The 18,629-nt window shown below is 53.2% G+C and overlaps 1 protein-coding gene across 1 annotated transcript; it reads left to right on the top strand.

Annotated features, from left to right (window-relative positions):
- The first annotated feature begins 1,939 nt into the window (after positions 1-1,939).
- On the top strand, positions 1,940-18,390 carry COMP (cartilage oligomeric matrix protein). Its single transcript, XM_036399655.2, has 20 exons — positions 1,940-2,189; positions 4,709-4,792; positions 6,439-6,527; positions 7,006-7,057; positions 7,710-7,882; positions 9,194-9,331; positions 10,542-10,619; positions 11,060-11,227; positions 12,222-12,326; positions 12,446-12,553; positions 13,398-13,557; positions 14,489-14,607; positions 14,856-14,908; positions 15,753-15,946; positions 16,367-16,545; positions 16,706-16,754; positions 16,924-17,120; positions 17,227-17,399; positions 17,577-17,716; positions 17,845-18,390. Exons 1-20 carry the CDS (start codon positions 2,114-2,116, stop codon positions 17,889-17,891), a joined length of 2,382 nt encoding a protein of 793 aa, XP_036255548.1. The 5' UTR covers positions 1,940-2,113; the 3' UTR covers positions 17,892-18,390.
- The last annotated feature ends 239 nt before the right edge of the window (positions 18,391-18,629 follow it).

Below are 18,629 nucleotides of genomic sequence, written 5' to 3'. Positions count from 1 at the left end.
CAGTGATAAGAAATGTGCTTTTCCTTCCCTGTGCTGCCTTTCCTGGGGTGGGAATGTGAAAATTCTGATTTTTCTGGCTGCTCCTGCCCTCCCCAGCTGGAAGAGCCCCAAATTTCACAGCTCTGGGTGAAAGATTTGATCCCTCAGGGATGTGGGACAGGGAATTTCTCCATCACTCACTCCTCATTTGGTACTGGAAAATTCAGATTAGAAAGAAGATTTTCCCCCAGGATATCAGTGGGAAAAAATCCTTTCTCTTAATAATAATAATAATAATCATAATCATCATCATGATAATCATCATCATCATCATCATCTTAGTAACAATAACAAAATAATAATAATAATAATGATAGTGATAATGATGATTATAATAATGGGTTGGTTTGTGCAGAAATATAATAATAATAATAATAATAATAATAATAATAATAATAATAATAATAATAATAATAATAATAATAATAATAATAATAATAATAATGGGTTGATTTATCCAGAAATTCTAAACCCAGGGAAATTCCAAAATTTGGATCCCACAAGGATCAAACCCTTCAGCCCCTGGCTGGATTTGCCAGCAGAGCCACCCAAATGTCACTGAGTCCAAATTCCCTTCTTTCCAGTGAGAATTTGCTGCAAAAAAAGGGTAAAAATCCATAAATTCCAACACTCCTGGCACACCAAACTGGGAATTTTTATTTTATTATTTATTTTTATTAGTTATTTAAAATTTTGTATATTTTATTTATATTTATGTTTAATTTTATTAATTTTATTTTAATATATTTTTATTTATTTTATTATTTATTTTTAATTTTTTATTATTTCTTCTGGGGCCTGGGTGGGCCCAGCAGCGCCCTCAGGGACCTGGAGCTTGGGAGGTCTGAGGTAAAAGCAGGAAAAAAAAAAATCCCATTTTCTGTAAATATCCCAAATTCCTGCTGCTCCCACTATTTCCAGACTGAGCTTCTGTTTCCTGGGCTTTCCCTGGGCCTCTCCTGGGGTTTTGCTGCATTTCTGGAATGTTCCGGCCCTTCCCGACTCCCACCTGGAATGTTCTTGGGAAATTCTTGGAAGTTTTTTTTTCCAGTTTTTCCCAGGGTGGATTTCTCACTCCTCTCTGTGCTTCCTGATGCTTTACAGAAAAATCTGTAAAATTTGCTTTTTTTCCCCCCCTCATTTTTGTACTTTGTCCTTCCTACAGGAATTAAACTCCCCCTCCAGTCCCTCTGGAAAAGGGTTTGGGAATAAAAACCCCGGAAATGGAAACGGATCCAATTTCATGAGGGGAAATTTGCCCCCGGGGAGTTTAAATTGCATTTTCTGCAGGTCCGGGGCGCTCCGGGTGTCTCAGGGCACTCTCGGAAGGGAAACGCAGCCCTGAGCCATCGCCTGCCCGGTGTCTGTGAGGGAGAAACGAACCCGCCTAAAAACAAATCACAACGACTTTAAAAAATCTGCAATTTCCTTCCCTACTTTAGCAGAGAAAAAAAAATGAAAAGGAATTTTCTTCCCCACTTTAGCACAAAACCCCACAAATTCTGGAATTTTCTTCCATATTTTAGCACATAAAACCAACACCCCCCCCCCCCAACCGTAACCCTAACCCCACTCCCCCCTCAAAAAACAAACAAAAAAACAAACAAAAAACCCAACTGGAATATTCTTTAAAAAAATCCCAAAAAAAACCCAAAAACAAAACCCTGGAATTTTCTTCCAGTTTTTTCTTCCAGATTTTTTTTTCTTCCCTACTTTAGCACCAAAAAAAAAAAAAAAAAAAAAAAAAACAAAAAAAAAACGGGAATTTTCTTCCAGTTTTCTCTTCCAGCTTTTTTTTTTTTCCCCTGCCTATTTTAACACCAAAAAAAAAAAAAAAAAAAAGGGGCAAAAAAAAGCGGGATTTTCTGTGCTCCGAGCTGCTGCCGTCTGTGTTTACTCTGCAGCTGGCGCAGCAGCGGCGGTGACGCGCGGGGCCGGGGGCAGGACGGGCGGACGGACGGACAGACAGACGGACGGAGGGACGGACGGACGGAGGGACGGACAGACGGACGGCCATAAAGAGCGGCCCCGCGTGGGGAGCGGGGCAGAGGCGCGGCCCCCGCGGAGCCCCGAGATGGCCCCGGCCCTGCTGGCGCTGCTGCTGCTGCCGCTCGCCTGCCCCGGCTGCTGGGGCCAGCAGAGGAGGATCGGTGAGGGTTAACGCTGCTTTGGGGATGGGTTGGTCACGGCTTAACCATGGTTTGGTGATGGTTTAACGCTGGTTTAACTCTGCTTTAACTCGGGTGTAATGCTGGTTTAACTCTGATTTAGGACGGATTTCATTCTGCTTTAACTCTGCTTTAACTCTGCTTCAACTCTGCTTTAACTCTGCTTTAACTCTGCTTTAGCTCTGATTTCATTCTGATTTAACCCTGATTTAACTCTGCTTTAACTCTGCTTCAACTCTTCTTTAACTCTTCTTTAGCACTGATTTCATTCTGGTTTAACTCTGCTGTAGCTCCGCTCTAACTCTGATTTAGCTTTGCTTTAGCTCTGCTTTAACTCTGATTTCATTTGGATTTAACTCTGATTTAACTTGGATTTAACTCTGATTTAACTTGAATTTAACTCAGATTTAACTCTGCTTTAGCTCTGATTTCATTCTGATTTAACTCTTCTTTAACTCTTCTCTAACTCTAACTCTTCTTTAACTCTGATTTCATTCTGATTTAATCCTGATTTAGCTCGGATTTAACCCTGATTTCATTCTGATTTAAATCCGCTTTAACTCTGATTTCATTTTGATTTAACTCTGGTTTAACGTTGATTTCATTCTGCTTTAACTCCACTTTAACTCCATTTTAATGCTGCTTTAATCCTGATTTAACTCTGCTTTAGCTCTGATTTCATGCTGATTTCATTCTGCTTTAACTCTGCCTTAACTCCACTTTAACCCCGATTTAACTCTGCTTTAATTCCACTTTAACTCTACTTTAATCCTGACTCAATTCTGATTTTTTGAGGGTTTTTTAGGCTGCTCTGAAATGCTGAGGGGTGGAAGGGGCTAAAGAGGGAGGATTTTTCAGCTGGAGCCTGAAAATGTTGAGGGGGATTTTGTAGGAAAATTTTGTGTAAATAACGTTCCATGGGATTTTTTACCCAGTTTTCCTCCTGAGAGGTGAAACTTTATTTAAGGAAAATAAAGGAAATTAATAATCCCCATCCCACAGCACATCCTTGGATTTCCTGCCCTCCAGGAAAGTTCCAATTCCACTTCTCCAAATCTGCTTTTGGGGAATTCTCAGCTCCAGGAGGATTTCTGGCAATCCAAATTATTCCCAATCCAAAATTTACTGCAGAGCTCACAAATATTCACCAAATTTAATTTTTTTGGGGAAGATCCACGAGGTTTTGGGTTTGTTTGTCTTGTGGAAATGAGGAATTTTTATGAAATCGGTGCTGGGAAATTTTCCCCGCTCAGGGAGAGCCCAAATTCCAGCTGATTTTTCCCCTGGACACACAGAGGGTTTTGTGGGATTTATTCCTGGTTTTCTCTTTGCTGTAGGTAAGGGGTGGTTTCTGTTAGGGGATTGGCAATTCTGGGAAAAAAGAGAGAAATTATGGGAAAAAATTAGAGAAATTAGGGGGGAATGGAGAAATTAGAGGAATAAAAGAAATGATAGGGGGGAAATTGAGAAATTATAGGGGGAAAATTGAGAAATTATAGGGGGAAAATAGATAAATTATAGAAAAATTGAGAAATTATGGGGGGAAATGAGAAATTACGGGAAAAATTGAGAAATTGTAGGGAAAATGGAGAAATAGGGGGAAAATAGAGAAATTATAGAAAAAAATGAGACGCTATGGGGGGAAAATGATAAATTATAGGAAAATTTGAGAAATCAGAGAGAAAAATAGAGAAATTCTAGGAATAAAATGAGAGATTATAGGGAAAATCGAGAAATTCTAGAAAAAACCCAGAGAAACCCAGGTTGTGCATCCTCATGGCCAACGAGGAATTTGACACTGGGATTTTGGGAGAATCCCTCCCTTAAACTCTGTGTCCAGTGACCTTTTCACTCCCAAATTATCCCAAAAAATCCCAAATTCCAGCAGCACCAGCTCCATCCCTCCCTCCCTCCCTCCCTTGGGCACGTCCCAGATTTCTCCCCGTCCCAAAGGGACCCTGCAGACCCCAAATCCCAACGGGAGGGAACAGCGGGGATCCCCTCCCTGGCTGAGCTCGGGAGCTCATCCCGACCCTGCAGCATTCCCGGTTTCCCCTGGAGCTCATCCCGACCCTGCAGCATTCCCGGTTTCCCCTGGAGCTCATCCCGACCCTGCAGCATTCCCGGTTTCCCCTGGAGCTCATCCCGATCCTGCAGCATTCCCAATTTCCCCTGGAGCTCATCCTGACCCTCCAGAATTCCCAATTTATCCTGGAGCAGCTCCTGACCTCTAGCATTCCCGGTTTCCCCTGGAGAGGATCCCAACCCTGCAGCATTCCCAATTTCCCGTGGAGGAGCTTCTGACCCTCCAGCGTTCCCGGTTTTCCCTGGAGCTGCTCCTGACCTCCAGAATTTCCCCTGGAGCAGCTCCTCACCTTCAGAATTCCCAATTTCCCCTGGAGCAGCTCCTGACCCCCAGCGTTCCCGGTTTTCCCTGGAGCTCCCCCTGCAGCATTCCCGTTTTTCCCTGGCTGAGCCCCCCTGTCCTTTGTGTCCCCAAGATCCCAGCCGGCCCTTCCCAAGCGCCGCCGCCCGCAGGGAGCCCGCCCTGAGCCGCGGCATTCCCGGGAATGCCCTGGGAGCAGGTGAGAGGGAGAGGAGCTCTGGGAATGCCCCGGGAGCAGGGGAGAGAGGAGCAGCATTCCCAGGAATTCCATGGGACCAGGGGTGGTGAGAGGGGCAGCATTCCCAGGAATTCCATGGAACAGGGGTGGTGAGAGGGGCAGCATTCCCAGGAATTCCATGGGAGCAGGGGTGGTGAGAGGAGCAGCATTCCCGGGAATTCCATGGGAGCAGGGGTGGTGAGAGGGGCAGCATTCCCGGGAATTCCATGGAACAGGGGTGGTGAGAGGGGCAGCATTCCCGGGAATTCCATGGAGCAGGGGTGGTGAGAGGAGCAGCATTCCCAGGAATTCCATGGAACAGGGGTGGTGAGAGGGGCAGCATTCCCAGGAATTCCATGGAACAGGGGTGGTGAGAGGGGCAGCATTCCCGGGAATTCCATGGAACAGGGGTGGTGAGAGGGGCAGCATTCCCGGGAATTCCATGGAGCAGGGGTGGTGAGAGGAGCAGCATTCCCAGGAATTCCATGGAACAGGGGTGGTGAGAGGGGCAGCATTCCCGGGAATTCCATGGGAGCAGGGGTGGTGAGAGGAGCAGCATTCCCGGGAATTCCATGGGAGCAGGGGTGGTGAGAGGGGCAGCATTCCCAGGAATTCCATGGAACAGGGGTGAGAGGGGCAGCATTCCCAGGAATTCCATGGAACAGGGGTGAGAGGGGCAGCATTCCCAGGAATTCCATGGGAGCAGGGGTGGTGAGAGGGGCAGCATTCCCGGGAATTCCATGGAACAGGGGTGAGAGGGGCAGCATTCCCGGGAATTCCATGGAACAGGGGTGAGAGGGGCAGCATTCCCAGGAATTCCATGGGAGCAGGGGTGGTGAGAGGGGCAGCATTCCCGGTTTTCCACACCCGGGCCAGCCGCAGGCTCCAGCTGTGCCCAGCCCCGAGCCCAGGGTTTGCTGCCCTTGGCACCAAATCCCTGCCCAGGTGTGAGGCTCAGGGCTGGTGCCAGAGCAGACCCTGCTGTGCCAGCCCGGGGCTGCTCCCAGATTCCAGCCAGGAACTCCTCGGGGTGGAGGCTGAACATTAAATTATTCATATAATAATATATCAATCTTATCCATAGAGTTATTATATTCTATAATATATACAGAATATAATATAGCAATTATATATATATATATAATATGTAATTATTATTCATATATATATATTATATGTAATTATTATTCATGTAATAGAAAATATTACAGGAATAAGAACTAAAATATCATTCCTATCATTATTATTCACATTATTATAATGAATACAATATAAAATATTATGTGAGTAATAATTAAATATTATTGATATCATTATCATTGATGCAATAATATATTAATATATACTATATTTTCATATAGATTATATTTTCATGTAAATATATTCCATATAAATAAATATGGAATATATGAATAAATATATTCTATATATAAATATATGAATATATAAATATGCTCTAATATATTCATATTTTCATATATATTCATGTATTTCATATAAATACATTCAATAAATATATATGTATTCATATAATACATATGAATATAAACCTTCCCAGGTTTATAATCAGCTGGATTATAAACCTGGGATATTCTGGGATTTTCCCAACAATTTTGGGGTTTTTTTAGGAGGAGGAGAAGTCGGGCCAGAAATGCTGCAAGAAATGAGGGAAACCAACCGGGTGCTGCTGGAAGTTCGAGATTTGTTGAAGCAGCAGGTGGGTGAAAAATTCCGGATTTCCTGAGGTCTGGGAATTCTCTGCTTGCTCTGGAATTGGGGAGATCCTGCCTGGGCCTAATTCCGGATTTCCTGAGGTCTGGGAATTCTCTGCTCCCTGTGTAGAGTGAGCAGATCGTTGCTGCAGAGCAGAGTCCGGAGGTGGTTTAGTAATTGGGAGATAATTGGGGAAAAACTCTCAAGCTGGGAGAAGCTTCAAGGTGGAAAAAAACCTTTAAGTTGGGAAAGAATTCCAGTTGAAAAAACCTTTAAATTGGGAAAAAAATTCCAGTTGAAAAAACCTTCAGTTTGGTTGGGGAAATCTTCAAGGTGAGAAAAACCTTGAAGCTGGGAAAAACTTCAAGGTGAGAAAAACCTTCAAAAAAGGTTTTTGTTGTTGTTATTATTTATTTATTGTTGGTTGATTTCACTGGCCGGGCTCCTGGCCCCGGCTCAGCCCCGCTGCTGTTCCCCTGCAGATCAAGGAGATCACGTTCCTGAAGAACACGGTCATGGAGTGTGATGCCTGTGGTGAGTGCGGCTGTGCTCCCTGAGCCCCCTGTGCCCTCTGTGCCCTCTGCTGCCCGCCGGGGGCAAATCCCAGCCTGGAGCAGTCAGGCCTGGTGATCCCAGTCAGGCCTGGTGATCCCAGTCAGGCCTGGTGATCCCGGTCAGGCCTGGTCACCACGGTGAGGCCTGGTGATCCCAGTCAGTCCTGGTCAGCACAGTTAGTTATTCCTGCTCATCACAGTTGGTCCTGGTCCTCACACCCTTCACCCCAGCCTTTGCTTCTGCCTCCCTGCCTCTGAGCTGGGCTGGTGGCTCTGGGACACCCCAGAGCTGAGCTGGTGCCTTTGGGACACCCTGGAACTGTACTGGTGGCTTTGGGACATCCCATATTGGCTTTGGGGCACCCCCCGCTGGCTCTGGGACACCCCAGAGCTGAGCTGGTGGCTCTGGGACACCCCGTGGTGGCTCTGGGACACCCCAGAGCCGAGCTGGTGGCTCTGGGACGCCCCGTGGTGGCTCTGGGACACCCCAGAGCTGAGCTGGTGGCTCTGGGACACCCATGGTGGCTTTGGGACATGCTGTGGTGGCTCTGGGACACCCCATGGTGGCTCTGGGACGCCCCAGGCTGTTCCGGTGGCTCCGGGGCGCTGTGCTCACGCGCTGCTGTCCCCAGGCATGCGGCCGGAGGTGACCGGCCCTGTGGTCACCGTGACCCAGTTCAGCCGCTGCGTGCCCAGCCCCTGCTTCCCGGGCGTGCCCTGCACCGAGAGCGGCGGCAGCTTCCGCTGCGGGCCCTGCCCCGCCGGCTACTCCGGCAACGGCACCCACTGCTCCGACATCAACGAGGTGAGCAGAGCCGGGCCGGGGGAGAGGGAGGGAGCACCGGGAACAACGGGCAGCACGGCCCCTGCGCTGCCGCGGGGCAGGGATCCCTGCAGGAGCTGCAGCTCCGTGCCTGGCACACGCTGGGATCCCTGCAGGAGCTGCGATTCCTGCAGGAGCTGCAGTTCTGTGCCTGGCACACGCTGGGATCCCTGCAGGAGCTGCAACTCCTGCAGGAGCTGCAGTTCTGTGCCTGGTACACACTGGGATTCCTGCAGGAGCTGCAGTTCCATGCCTGGCACACGCTGGGATTCCTGCAGACTCTGGAATTCTGTGCCTGGCACACTCTGGATTTCCTGCAGGAGCTGCAGTTCCGTGCCTGGCACACACTGGAATTCCTGCAGGCTCTGGAATTCTGTGCCTGGCCCTCCCCAGGGAGGGTTTAGGGCCAGCCCAGTCCCAACAAAATAAATCCTGAGGTTTGTGCCACACAGGGAGGGGAGTTTGGAACACCAGAGCCGCCTCCTTTGCTGAGGAGCTGTTCGAGATAAGATTTATTGAGTGTGGAATGGGATCAAACAGTTCCCAGATAATCCTGGAAACAGCAAATCCCAGCCACAGGGCTTTGTTTCTGCCCTTAAATCAAACCTTGCTGGGCAGATACCGTGTATTATTTTTAGGACATTTTCTCTTTTTTTAGGAAATGTGGCATTCCACCAATTTTAAGCTCTGTGTGTGTGCAAAGCTCTGCTCATCCATGGATTTTTTTGTAGGGCTCCTGAGCTCTGTGCTTCCCAAACCACGAACTTGATTATCCCACTCTCGCACAGCCTCGATTGCATTTCAATTTAAACACCTGCTGAAGGCTCCATGGCAGATTTTGGGATTGTCAGCCCAAAACATGGGGGTCCACTGTATTCCTGTGAGGCATCTGCCAGGACAGAGCATAAAAATCCAGGGAAAAATAATGAAGTGTTGGAGGAAGCAAAGCATTCGGAGCAATTTTGGAAAGAAAGGGTGGTGAACAAACAACTCGAGTTGTGTTTCAGGGCCAGGGTGGGGAATTGTCCAGGCCCCTGAGGATTCCAGGAAGGAAAAGGTGAAGCAAGAGCAGCTCCGTGCCAGGGCTCTGGTGTCACCTGAGGGGAGTCAGAGCTCCAATGGCTCTGACTTTGTTCTGTTGCAGCCCAGGGGACGCCGGGCTGGGGGAGCCCTCTGAGGAACTTCTGTGCCCTTTTGTCTTCTTCCTCCAGACTAAAACCCCACGAGCTGGAGGTGCCCCAGGGCTGGAGCTGCCCCCTGGCACAGCCCTGGGCACCCTGTGTGTTGTTTCAGTGCAATGCCAACCCCTGCTTCCCGAAAGTCCAGTGCATTAACACCAACCCCGGCTTCCGCTGCGACCCCTGCCCGCCCGGCTTCACCGGGCAGCTGCTGCAAGGGGTGGGAATGGCCTTTGCCAGGGCCAACAAACAGGTGAGGGCCTCGGGGACCTGTGTCCCTCAGCAGCTGGCAATGCTCTCCCCTCTGCAGCTGGGAATGTGAGGAAGCAGGAGGGAAACTCGAGGTGATGGCTCCCCAGGATGGAAGGGAGGGTGGAGAGGGGCTGGGAGGGAATGCCCATCCCTGGGAGGGTCCCAGGCCAGCCTGGAGCAGCCTGGGACAGTGGAAGGTGTCCCTGGGGGTGGGGATGGGGCGGTTAAAGGCCCCTCCCAACCCAAACTGTTTTGGGATTCCACAATTCCATGGATTCCAGGTGGGAATGCAGGGGGAGGAGAGTGCCCAGAGCCACCTCCCCTGTGCCAAACTGGGGCTGGGCAGAGCATCCCAGCTCCTCTGGGGCTGTGGGGCCATCCTGGGGATGGGAACAGGGCTGGGAGTGGGAATGGGATGGGAGTGGGAATGGGATGGGAATGGGAGTGGGAGTGAGAATGGGAATGGGATGGGGATGGGAATGGGATGGGGATGGGAATCCTTCCTGGGATTCATGGGACACAGAAAAGTTCCTGCAGCTGCTGCCACCCCCTCCCAGCTTCTCTGACAGCTCCAGGCGGATTAAAAATCCCAACAGCCTGGGCTGATTGGGGTTTTTAGGGGTTATTATCCCACATCTAGCTCTGGGAATTTGGGGCTGGTCGTGGGATGCAGCCATTGAGCTTCCAAATCCATGGAGCCTCTGCTGACTCTGGAGGGGGGTCTGGAGCCCTGCTGGGACCTGCCTCAAGCTTGTCAGCAGGAGCACTCGCTAGTCCTGGCCTAGTGAGGTGTGCCAGGGCTCTGCTTCTGCTCTGGCCCCGCTCCAGTGCTGGGATTTGGGGTGGGATGGGGTGAAGGTGAAGGTGGGTCCTGTTCCCCCTGGGGTGAAGGTGAAGGTGGGTCCTGTTCTCCCTGGGGTGGGGTGAAGGTGAAGGTGGGTCCTGTTCCCCCTGGGGTGAAGGTGAAGGTGGGTCCTGTTCTCCCTGGGGTGAAGGTGAAGGTGAAGGTGGGTCCTGTTCTCCCTGGGGTGAAGGTGAAGGTGGGTCCTGTTCTCCCTGGGGTGAAGGTGGGTCCTGTTCTCCCTGGGATGGAGGTGAAGGTGGGTCCTGTTCTCCCTGGGGTGAAGGTGGGTCCTGTTCTCCCTGGGATGAAGGTGGGTCCTGTTCCCCCTGGGGTGAAGGTGAAGGTGGGTCCTGTTCCCCCTGGGCAGGTGTGCACCGACATCAACGAGTGTGAGACTGGAGCTGCCAGGAATTGTGTCCCAAACTCCATCTGCATCAACACTCGGGTAAATCCTCAGGGATTTGGGGAGGGTCCCAGGGCTGGAGCCCCCCTGGAGCCAGGCTGGGACACCTGGGGGTGCTCACCTGGAGAGGAGAAGGCGCCAGGGAGAGCTCAGAGCCCCTGGCAAGGCCTGAAGGGGCTCCAGGAGAGCTGCAGAGGGACTGGGGACAAGGCCTGGAGGGACAGGAGCCAGGCAATGGATTTAAAGTGGGAAGAGGGAGATTTGGGTGGGATATTGGGAAGGGATTCCTGGCTGGGAGGGTGGGGAGGGAATGGGATGGAGTTCCCAGAGCAGCTGTGGCTGCCCCTGGATCCAGGGCAGTGCCCCAGGGCAGGTGGCCCAAGGAAGGGCTTCACCGGGAGGGTAAAAGCAAATCCCGAGCAGGGATTTTCCGGGATTTTCCGGGATTCCCGTTCGAGTTCCCGCTCCCGTTCCCCCCGCAGGGATCCTACAAATGCGGGGCCTGCAAGCCGGGCTTTGTGGGGGATCAGATCAGCGGCTGCCGGAGCCCGACGGCGACCGGGGCACGGCGCTGCCCCAACGGCGAGATCAGCCCGTGCCACGAGAAAGCCGAGTGCGTGGTGGAGAGGGACGGCTCGCTGTCCTGCCAGGTGCGGGCACCTCTAGGGACTCTGGGGTGTGGTGCCACCCTATGGGCGCTGGGGTCTGATCCCGCCCTGCCCAGACTGGCTCGGCTCTGATCCCGTGGGATGGAGGGGTCTGGCCTGACCCTCCTGCAAATGGGGAATGGTTCCAGTCTCTGCCGACACTGGGGTCGGTCTGATCCCAAACTCCCTGGGATTGGGGTCGGTCTGATCCCAAACTCCCTGGGACTGGGGTCGGTCTGATCCCAAACTCCCTGGGACTGGGGTCGGTCTCATCCCAAACTCCCTGGGACTGCGGTCGGTCTGATCCCAAACTCCCTGGGACTGGGGTCGGTCTGATCCCAAACTCCCTGGGACTGGGGTCGGTCTGATCCCAAACTCCCTGGGACTGGGGTCGGTCTGCTCCCAAGCTCCCTGGGACTGGGGTCGGTCTGATCCCAAACTCCCTGGGACTGGGGTCGGCTGTGATCCCAAACTCCCTGGGACTGGGGTCGGTCTGCTCCCAAACTCCCTGGGACTGGGGTCGGTCTCATCCCAAACTCCCTGGGACTGGGGTCGGTCTGCTCGCTCCTCGTTCCTCGTCCCGCGCTCCTCTCCCGGGTCTGCCACTGCCCTCTCCTGGACATCGCCCTTCCCGAACCATCCCTGCTCGTCCCCCGAGCTCCTCCCTGGGCTGCTCCCTCCCGCTTTTTGGGGTTTCGGTTTTCCCTGGAGCGCTGCGAACCTGTCGGGTGCGGGATTCCCTGGGGCTGAGCAGGGAGGATCCAGGGACTCGGGATCCAGGATCGGCAGCCTCAGAGCCGAGCTCTGCTCCTCCTCAGGGCCAGCTTGTGCTGCAGCAGCGCCGAGGGCCCGGTCCGAGCTGGTGAAATCCCAGAAATGTTTCCCCCGGGCGGTATTTCCCTGCAGGGTTTCACATCCCGGATCGGCAGCGTTCCGTGCCGTGTCCCTGGCAAACCCCGGGGTTTGGGGGCTGACTCTGTGTGTGTGCCCCTTGCAGTGCCTCGTGGGCTGGGCAGGGAACGGCTACGTGTGCGGCAAGGACACGGACATCGACGGCGTCCCCGACGAGAAGCAGCGCTGCTCCGACAAGAGCTGCCGCAAGGTGAGCAGGAAATCCGGGGATTTCAGCCCAATCTCCCCGCGGGCCGGCCCTGGGTGCTGCCGAGAGCTGCGGAGCCCGGGCTGGCTGCAGTCCCACATTCCCGAGCCTCTGCCCTGCAGGACAACTGCGTGACCGTGCCCAACTCGGGCCAGGAGGACGCGGACCGGGACGGCATCGGGGACGCCTGCGACGACGACGCCGACGGGGACGGGATCCCCAACGCCGAGGTCCGGGCTCTGCTGCCCCCGGCGGCTCCTGCGGGGCAGCGGCACCTGCGGGGGGAATCCGGGGGTCCCGGTGGCAGTTCAGGGGTCCCCGTGGGGATTTAGGGGTGCCCAGTGGGGATTCGGGGGTCCCAGTGGGAACTCAGGGGTCCCAGTGGGAATTTAGGGATCCCAGTGAGAGTTCAGAGGTCCCAGTGGTAATTTAGGGGTTCCAGTAGGAACTCAGGGGTCCCAGTGGGAATTTAGGGGTCTCAGTGGAATTCAGGGGTCCCAGTGGCAGTTCAGAGACCTCCGTGTGAAATCAGGGGTCCCAGTGGAGTTCAGGGGTCCCAGTTTGAATCCAGGGGTCCCAGTTTGAATTCAGGGGTCCCAGTGGAGTTCAGGGGTCCCAGTTTGAATTCAGGGGTCCCAGTTTGAATCCAGGGGTCCCAGTTTGAATTCAGGGGTCCCAGTGGAGTCCAGGGGTCCCAGTTTGAATTCAGGGGTCCCAGTTTGAATTCAGGAGTCCCAGTTTGAATCCAGGGGTCCCAGTTTGAATTCAGGGGTCCCAGTGGAGTCCAGGGGTCCCAGTTTGAATTCAGGGGTCCCAGTGGAGTTCAGGGGTCCCAGTTTGAATTCAGGGGTCCCAGTGGAGTCCAGGGGTCCCAGTTTGAATTCAGGGGTCCCAGTTTGAATTCAGGGGTCCCAGTGGAGTCCAGGGGTCCCAGCGTGGCCTCGCCCTGGGGGCTCTGAGGACCCCAGACCAGGCTGGCACCCCGAGGTCGCGCAGGGCCCGTGCTCAGCCGGCCCCGCTGGGGACAGCCCGGGAGGCGCCGGTGTCCCCAGCGCGTGCCCCCTGTCCCTGCAGGACAACTGCGTGTACACCAGGAACGCGGACCAGCGCAACGCCGACAAGGACAACTTTGGGGACGCGTGTGACAACTGCCGGCAGGTGAAGAACAACGACCAGAGGGACATCGATGGCGACGGCAGGGGCGACGAGTGCGACGAGGACATGGACGGGGACGGTGAGAGCGGCTGCCCCCGGGCTGGGCCAGGAAAATGGAGATAATGCTGGTTTTGTTTGTGTCACCCCAGCTCGGCCTCTGGGGACAGACAGGGCGGTCCCCGTGTCCCCGTGTCCCCGAGCTCAGCCTCTCACGGGTGCTGCTCCCCCTTGGGTTTATTTTCATTTTTATTGGCCACAGCCGTGGTTTTTTCAGGGTTCCCCGTGGAAGGGAGGAAATGATGAATCTGACTCCATGTTCTTAGAAGACTCATTTATTATTATATTATATTATATTATATTATATTATATTATATTATATTATATTATATTATATTTATTATATTATATTTATTATATTATATTTATTATATTATATTTAAGAATGCTATACTAAAACTATACTAAAGAATAGAGAAAAGATAGAGCCAGAAGGCTTAACAAAAATGGTAACAAAACCTCATAACTCCCTCCAGAGTCCCAACACAGCCTGACCCTGATTGGTCATTAAGTTAAAACAATTCACATGAAACCAATCAAACAATCTCCAGCCACGTTCCAAAGCAGCAAAACACAAGAGAAGCAATCAGATAATTATTGTTTTCCTTTTTCTCTGAGGCTTCTCAGCTTGCCGGGAGAAGAAATCCTGGCAAAGGGATTTTTCAGAAATGACAGTGACACACAGTCCCAGCCAGCCTCATCCTGACTGCCTTGTGCTGCATCTTAAGGAAGAAATTTGGGAATATCTGAGCTGGCAGCAGCTCCTGGCTCGAGGCTGGGGGAGGCCCCTGGGGTGGACACAAGCCTGGCTGGCTTTGGAACCTGAGCTGATCACAGAGTGCACAAAAGCTGCTCCCAGCAGCCAGGGATGCCAGCAAACACTGAAATCCCCCAATGCTGAAATCCTTGCTTTAGCCTGGGTCTTTGTGGGTCCACTCTCCCCTGTTTTGCAGGGATCAAGAACACCGTGGACAACTGCAGGAGAGTTCCCAACCCTGACCAGAGGGACGGGGACGGGGACGGCGTGGGGGACGCCTGTGACAGCTGCCCCACGCTCAGCAACCCTGACCAGGTACGGGCCCCGGCTGAGCCCCTCCTGTCACCGGCCAGGCCAGGGCTCAGTTCCAGCTGCCGCCCTCCTGGGGCACACAGGGAAATTGGGCACTCTGGGCTCTCCCTCCCTGCCCTGCCCCACTGCTGGAATTCCTCAGGATCCCCCCAAAACATCCCACAGAAAGTCTCCTGCTGTTGGCAGCTCTCTGTTCCCTTCCTTGCCTTTTCCTCTGGAAAATTTAAATTATTCTTCCTTTATTTTTCTAGAAAGACACTGACCACGATCTGGTGGGAGATGAATGTGACACCAACCAGGACAGGTGAGCTGCAGAAATTAAAAATTCTAATTATTCGCATGAAATCCTGGGATTGAAGGGACCAAAAGGCTGTGAAAACCTGGCTTGGCCTTATCCTATAAAAAATGGAGGTTTAGAGGTGAAATTTTCTTTAGACCTCACAAAAAGTGACCACTGGAAGGAAGGAGCACTCCCAGAGCTCCATTTCCAGCAGGAATGTCACTGACATACTTTAGGAAAATCCTTCCTCTAGGATTTTTCTCCTGAGAAGCCTCAGAAATGTGATCAATAATTATCTGATGGCTTGGAATGTGCTCTGGAGATGGTTTAGCAACAGGTGCAGCTTTGATTGGTCTCCTGTGGATTGTTGTTAATTAATGGCCAATCACAGCCAGCTGTGTCAGACTCTCTGGTCAGTCACGAGATTTTATTATTGATTCTTTTCCAGCCTTCTGATGTCTCTTTTCTCTTTCTTTAGTGTAGTTTTAGTATAGCATATATAATGTAATGTAATGTAGTATAGTATAATATAATATAGTATAATTAATATAATATAGTAAATTAATATAATATAATTAATATAATATGTGATATATAATATAGTATAAAATATAATAAAATGATAAATCAGCTTTCTGAGACATGGAGCCAAGATTCTCAGCTCTTCCCTCGTCCTGGGGACTCTCAGACATTCCTGACCCATTCCTGGGCTGAAGTCACAGATGCAGCTGCAGCCCCAGCCCCGGGGCAGCTCCCCGTGCTGGTGGCCGTGGGTGACGTGTCCCTGTGTCTGTCCCTGTCCCTGTGTCTGTTCCTGTCCCTGTCCCTGTGTCTGTCCCTGTCCCTGTCCCTGTCCCTTCTCCCCCAGTGACGGGGACGGGCACCAGGACTCGAGGGACAACTGCCCCACGGTGCCCAACAGCTCCCAGGTGGACACGGACGGCGACGGGCTGGGGGACGAGTGTGACGAGGATGATGATGATGATGGCATCCCCGACTTCAGACCCCCCGGCCCCGACAACTGCAGGCTGGTGCCCAACCCCAGCCAGGAGGACTCGGATGGTGAGGGAGGGAGGGAGGGAGGGAGGGAGGGAGGGATGGGTCCTTTGGGGTCCCTGGGGCCACTCCAGGCTCTGGAAACCACAGGAGTTTGGGTTTTGTTGGGACTGACTCGTGCCAGACCTGGGACACTGCAGGTGTCCACAGTGCCAGCACTGGGTCAGGTTTGGGGGCAGGTTTGGGGTCAGGTTTGGGGTCAGGTTTGGGGCCATGTTTGGGTCAGGTTCTCTCTCCCAGAAGTGTCTGGGCTTTGAGGGGTTTCTCTGCCAGCAGGAGAAGCCTCCAGGTTTCTCTGCAGCTCCTTGGGGTGCCCCAGTCCCTCGGTGCCCTCAGCTGCCCCTGGTGGTGCCCGAGGCTGAGCAAACCCAGGGCAGGAGCTGCTGCTCCAGGCTCCTTCCTCCTCCTCCTCCTCCTCGTGCCCAGGGGACGGCGTGGGGAACCTGTGTGAGGATGACTTCGACAGGGACATGGTGATCGACAGGATCGACGTCTGCCCCGAGAACGCCGAGGTGACGCTCACGGACTTCAGGGCCTTCCAGACCGTGGTGCTGGACCCCGAGGGGGACGCTCAGATTGACCCCAACTGGATCGTCCTCAACCAGGTGGGGAGAGCTCCAGCTGGGAACAGTCCTGGGGGGGTTTCCCTCAAAGGCTCCGTGGTTCTGCAGTGCCCAAATCCCCGAGTCCCAGCCCTGGAGAAGCACAAGAGGGAGTTTGATGTGTCTGGAACTGCACTAAAGAGTCACAATTTCTCTCTCTCAGGGCATGGAGATTGTCCAGACCATGAACAGCGACCCTGGCCTGGCTGTAGGTGAGGAATTTCCCTTCTCCCTTTGGGAAATCATCACTCGCTGCAGCTTTGATCAGCCACTGCTCCATGACTCCATCCCCTGTTTCCTGTAGTGCACAGAGTCCAGATTGCCCCTGGAAAAATCCACCTCCCCAGCTGAGTCCTGGCTCTGTTCTGCTGCCCCTGACAGGGTACACAGCCTTTAACGGGGTGGACTTTGAGGGCACCTTCCACGTCAACACGGCCACGGACGACGACTACGCCGGGTTCATCTTTGGCTACCAGGACAGCTCCAGCTTCTACGTGGTGATGTGGAAGCAGATGGAACAGACCTACTGGCAGGCCAACCCCTTCCGGGCAGTGGCAGAGCCTGGCATTCAGCTGAAGGTACAGGAACCCTGCAGAAGGAATTCCCTGCTGGAATTTTGCCTCGGGATCAGCAGCTGTGTGGAATCCTCTGTGCACACCTTGAGCAGGCTCTCCTCTGTCCCAGGCAGTGAAATCCAAAACGGGCCCTGGGGAGTACCTGCGGAATTCCCTGTGGCACACGGGAGACACCACGGACCAGGTGAAGCTGCTCTGGAAGGACCCCAGGAACTCGGGCTGGAAGGACAAGACCTCCTACCGCTGGTTCCTGCAGCACCGGCCCCAGGTCGGCTACATCAGGTGAGGCTCGGCCAGGACCATCCCCAGCAGGGAAATCAGCCCCAGGGAGCCCCGGAACGTTCTGGAAGGGAGCTCGGCCATGGGCAGGGACCCCTGTGCTGCCCCTCGGGCATCCCGGGGATGGAGCAGCCCTGAGGCCGGGCAGCTCCCGCCATTCCCTGCCTTGCTCCCCGCCAGGGCTCGGTTCTATGAGGGCCCCGAGGTCGTGGCAGACACTGGGGTTGTCCTGGACACCACCATGAGAGGGGGACGCCTCGGGGTCTTCTGCTTCTCCCAGGAGAACATCATCTGGTCCAACCTCCGCTACCGCTGCAACGGTGAGTCGGGAAAGGCAAACTGGGAATTCTCCTCCCTTGTCCAGCCACGGGAGCGGGGCAGCGAACGGGACCCGAGGCTGCTTTCCCTGCTGTTCCTGCCCCTGATCTCTGCTTGCTTTACCCCTCAGACACCATCCCAGAGGACTACGAGACGTTCCGGTTCCAGCAGGACTGATCCCCGCAGCGCCTCCCGCCCCAGCCCGCGCTCGCCGCCCGCTCCCGCTCTGGAATCCCGCCCCAAGCGCTGTCAGCGCCTCCCACCCCGCCCTCACCGCCTCCAGCTCCCCTTCCCCACCAGCAAATCCCTGAAAATGTTACACAGATCCTCTGGGAAGGGCAGAGGTGGAGACAGGGAGTGTGACCAGGAGCCCGAGCTGCTGCAAGCCCCGGCTCGGGGCCGCGCTGGGAGCTCCCTGCAGCAGCTGGGATGGTTGGAGTTCCTTGGGCGTGGATGATTCCCAGGAATCTTCTCCCTGCTCCGAGGCTCCTCCTGAGTGTGAATGCTGTTTTCCTTTTCAAGACCTGCTGCAAAGCAAACTCAGCACGAGTCTGAGAGGGATGTGAGGAGTGGCCTCGGTTGCTCATTTTAATGAATGAAAAAGCACTTTAAGGAGAGTATCTTTGTTCTGGAATGTTGGAAAATAAACACTTGGAATGCTGGATAATAAATTCTAGATTTCTCCTTGGTCATGTCTGTGTTCTCTCCACTCTTCTGAAGCTTTTCCCTTGCAGACGTGGAAGGGAGGAACCCTCCAGGGCTCAATGGGGCTGAGAGAGCCTGGGCTGGATTGGGAATTTTCTTGGAGATGCCAAAGCATGGAGGCACCTTTTCCTCAAGAACCCCCCTCTCCTCAGCCCTGCCCTGCCTGCTTCTTGCTGGAACAACAATTCAAGCTTCTCCTTTTTTTCCACA

The sequence above is a fragment of the Molothrus ater genome, chromosome 26 (assembly GCF_012460135.2).
Source record: "Molothrus ater isolate BHLD 08-10-18 breed brown headed cowbird chromosome 26, BPBGC_Mater_1.1, whole genome shotgun sequence".
Taxonomy (NCBI): Eukaryota; Metazoa; Chordata; class Aves; order Passeriformes; family Icteridae; genus Molothrus; species Molothrus ater.
Note: the sequence above shows the minus strand (reverse complement) of the source record. Positions and strands in the feature narration are given on the sequence as shown.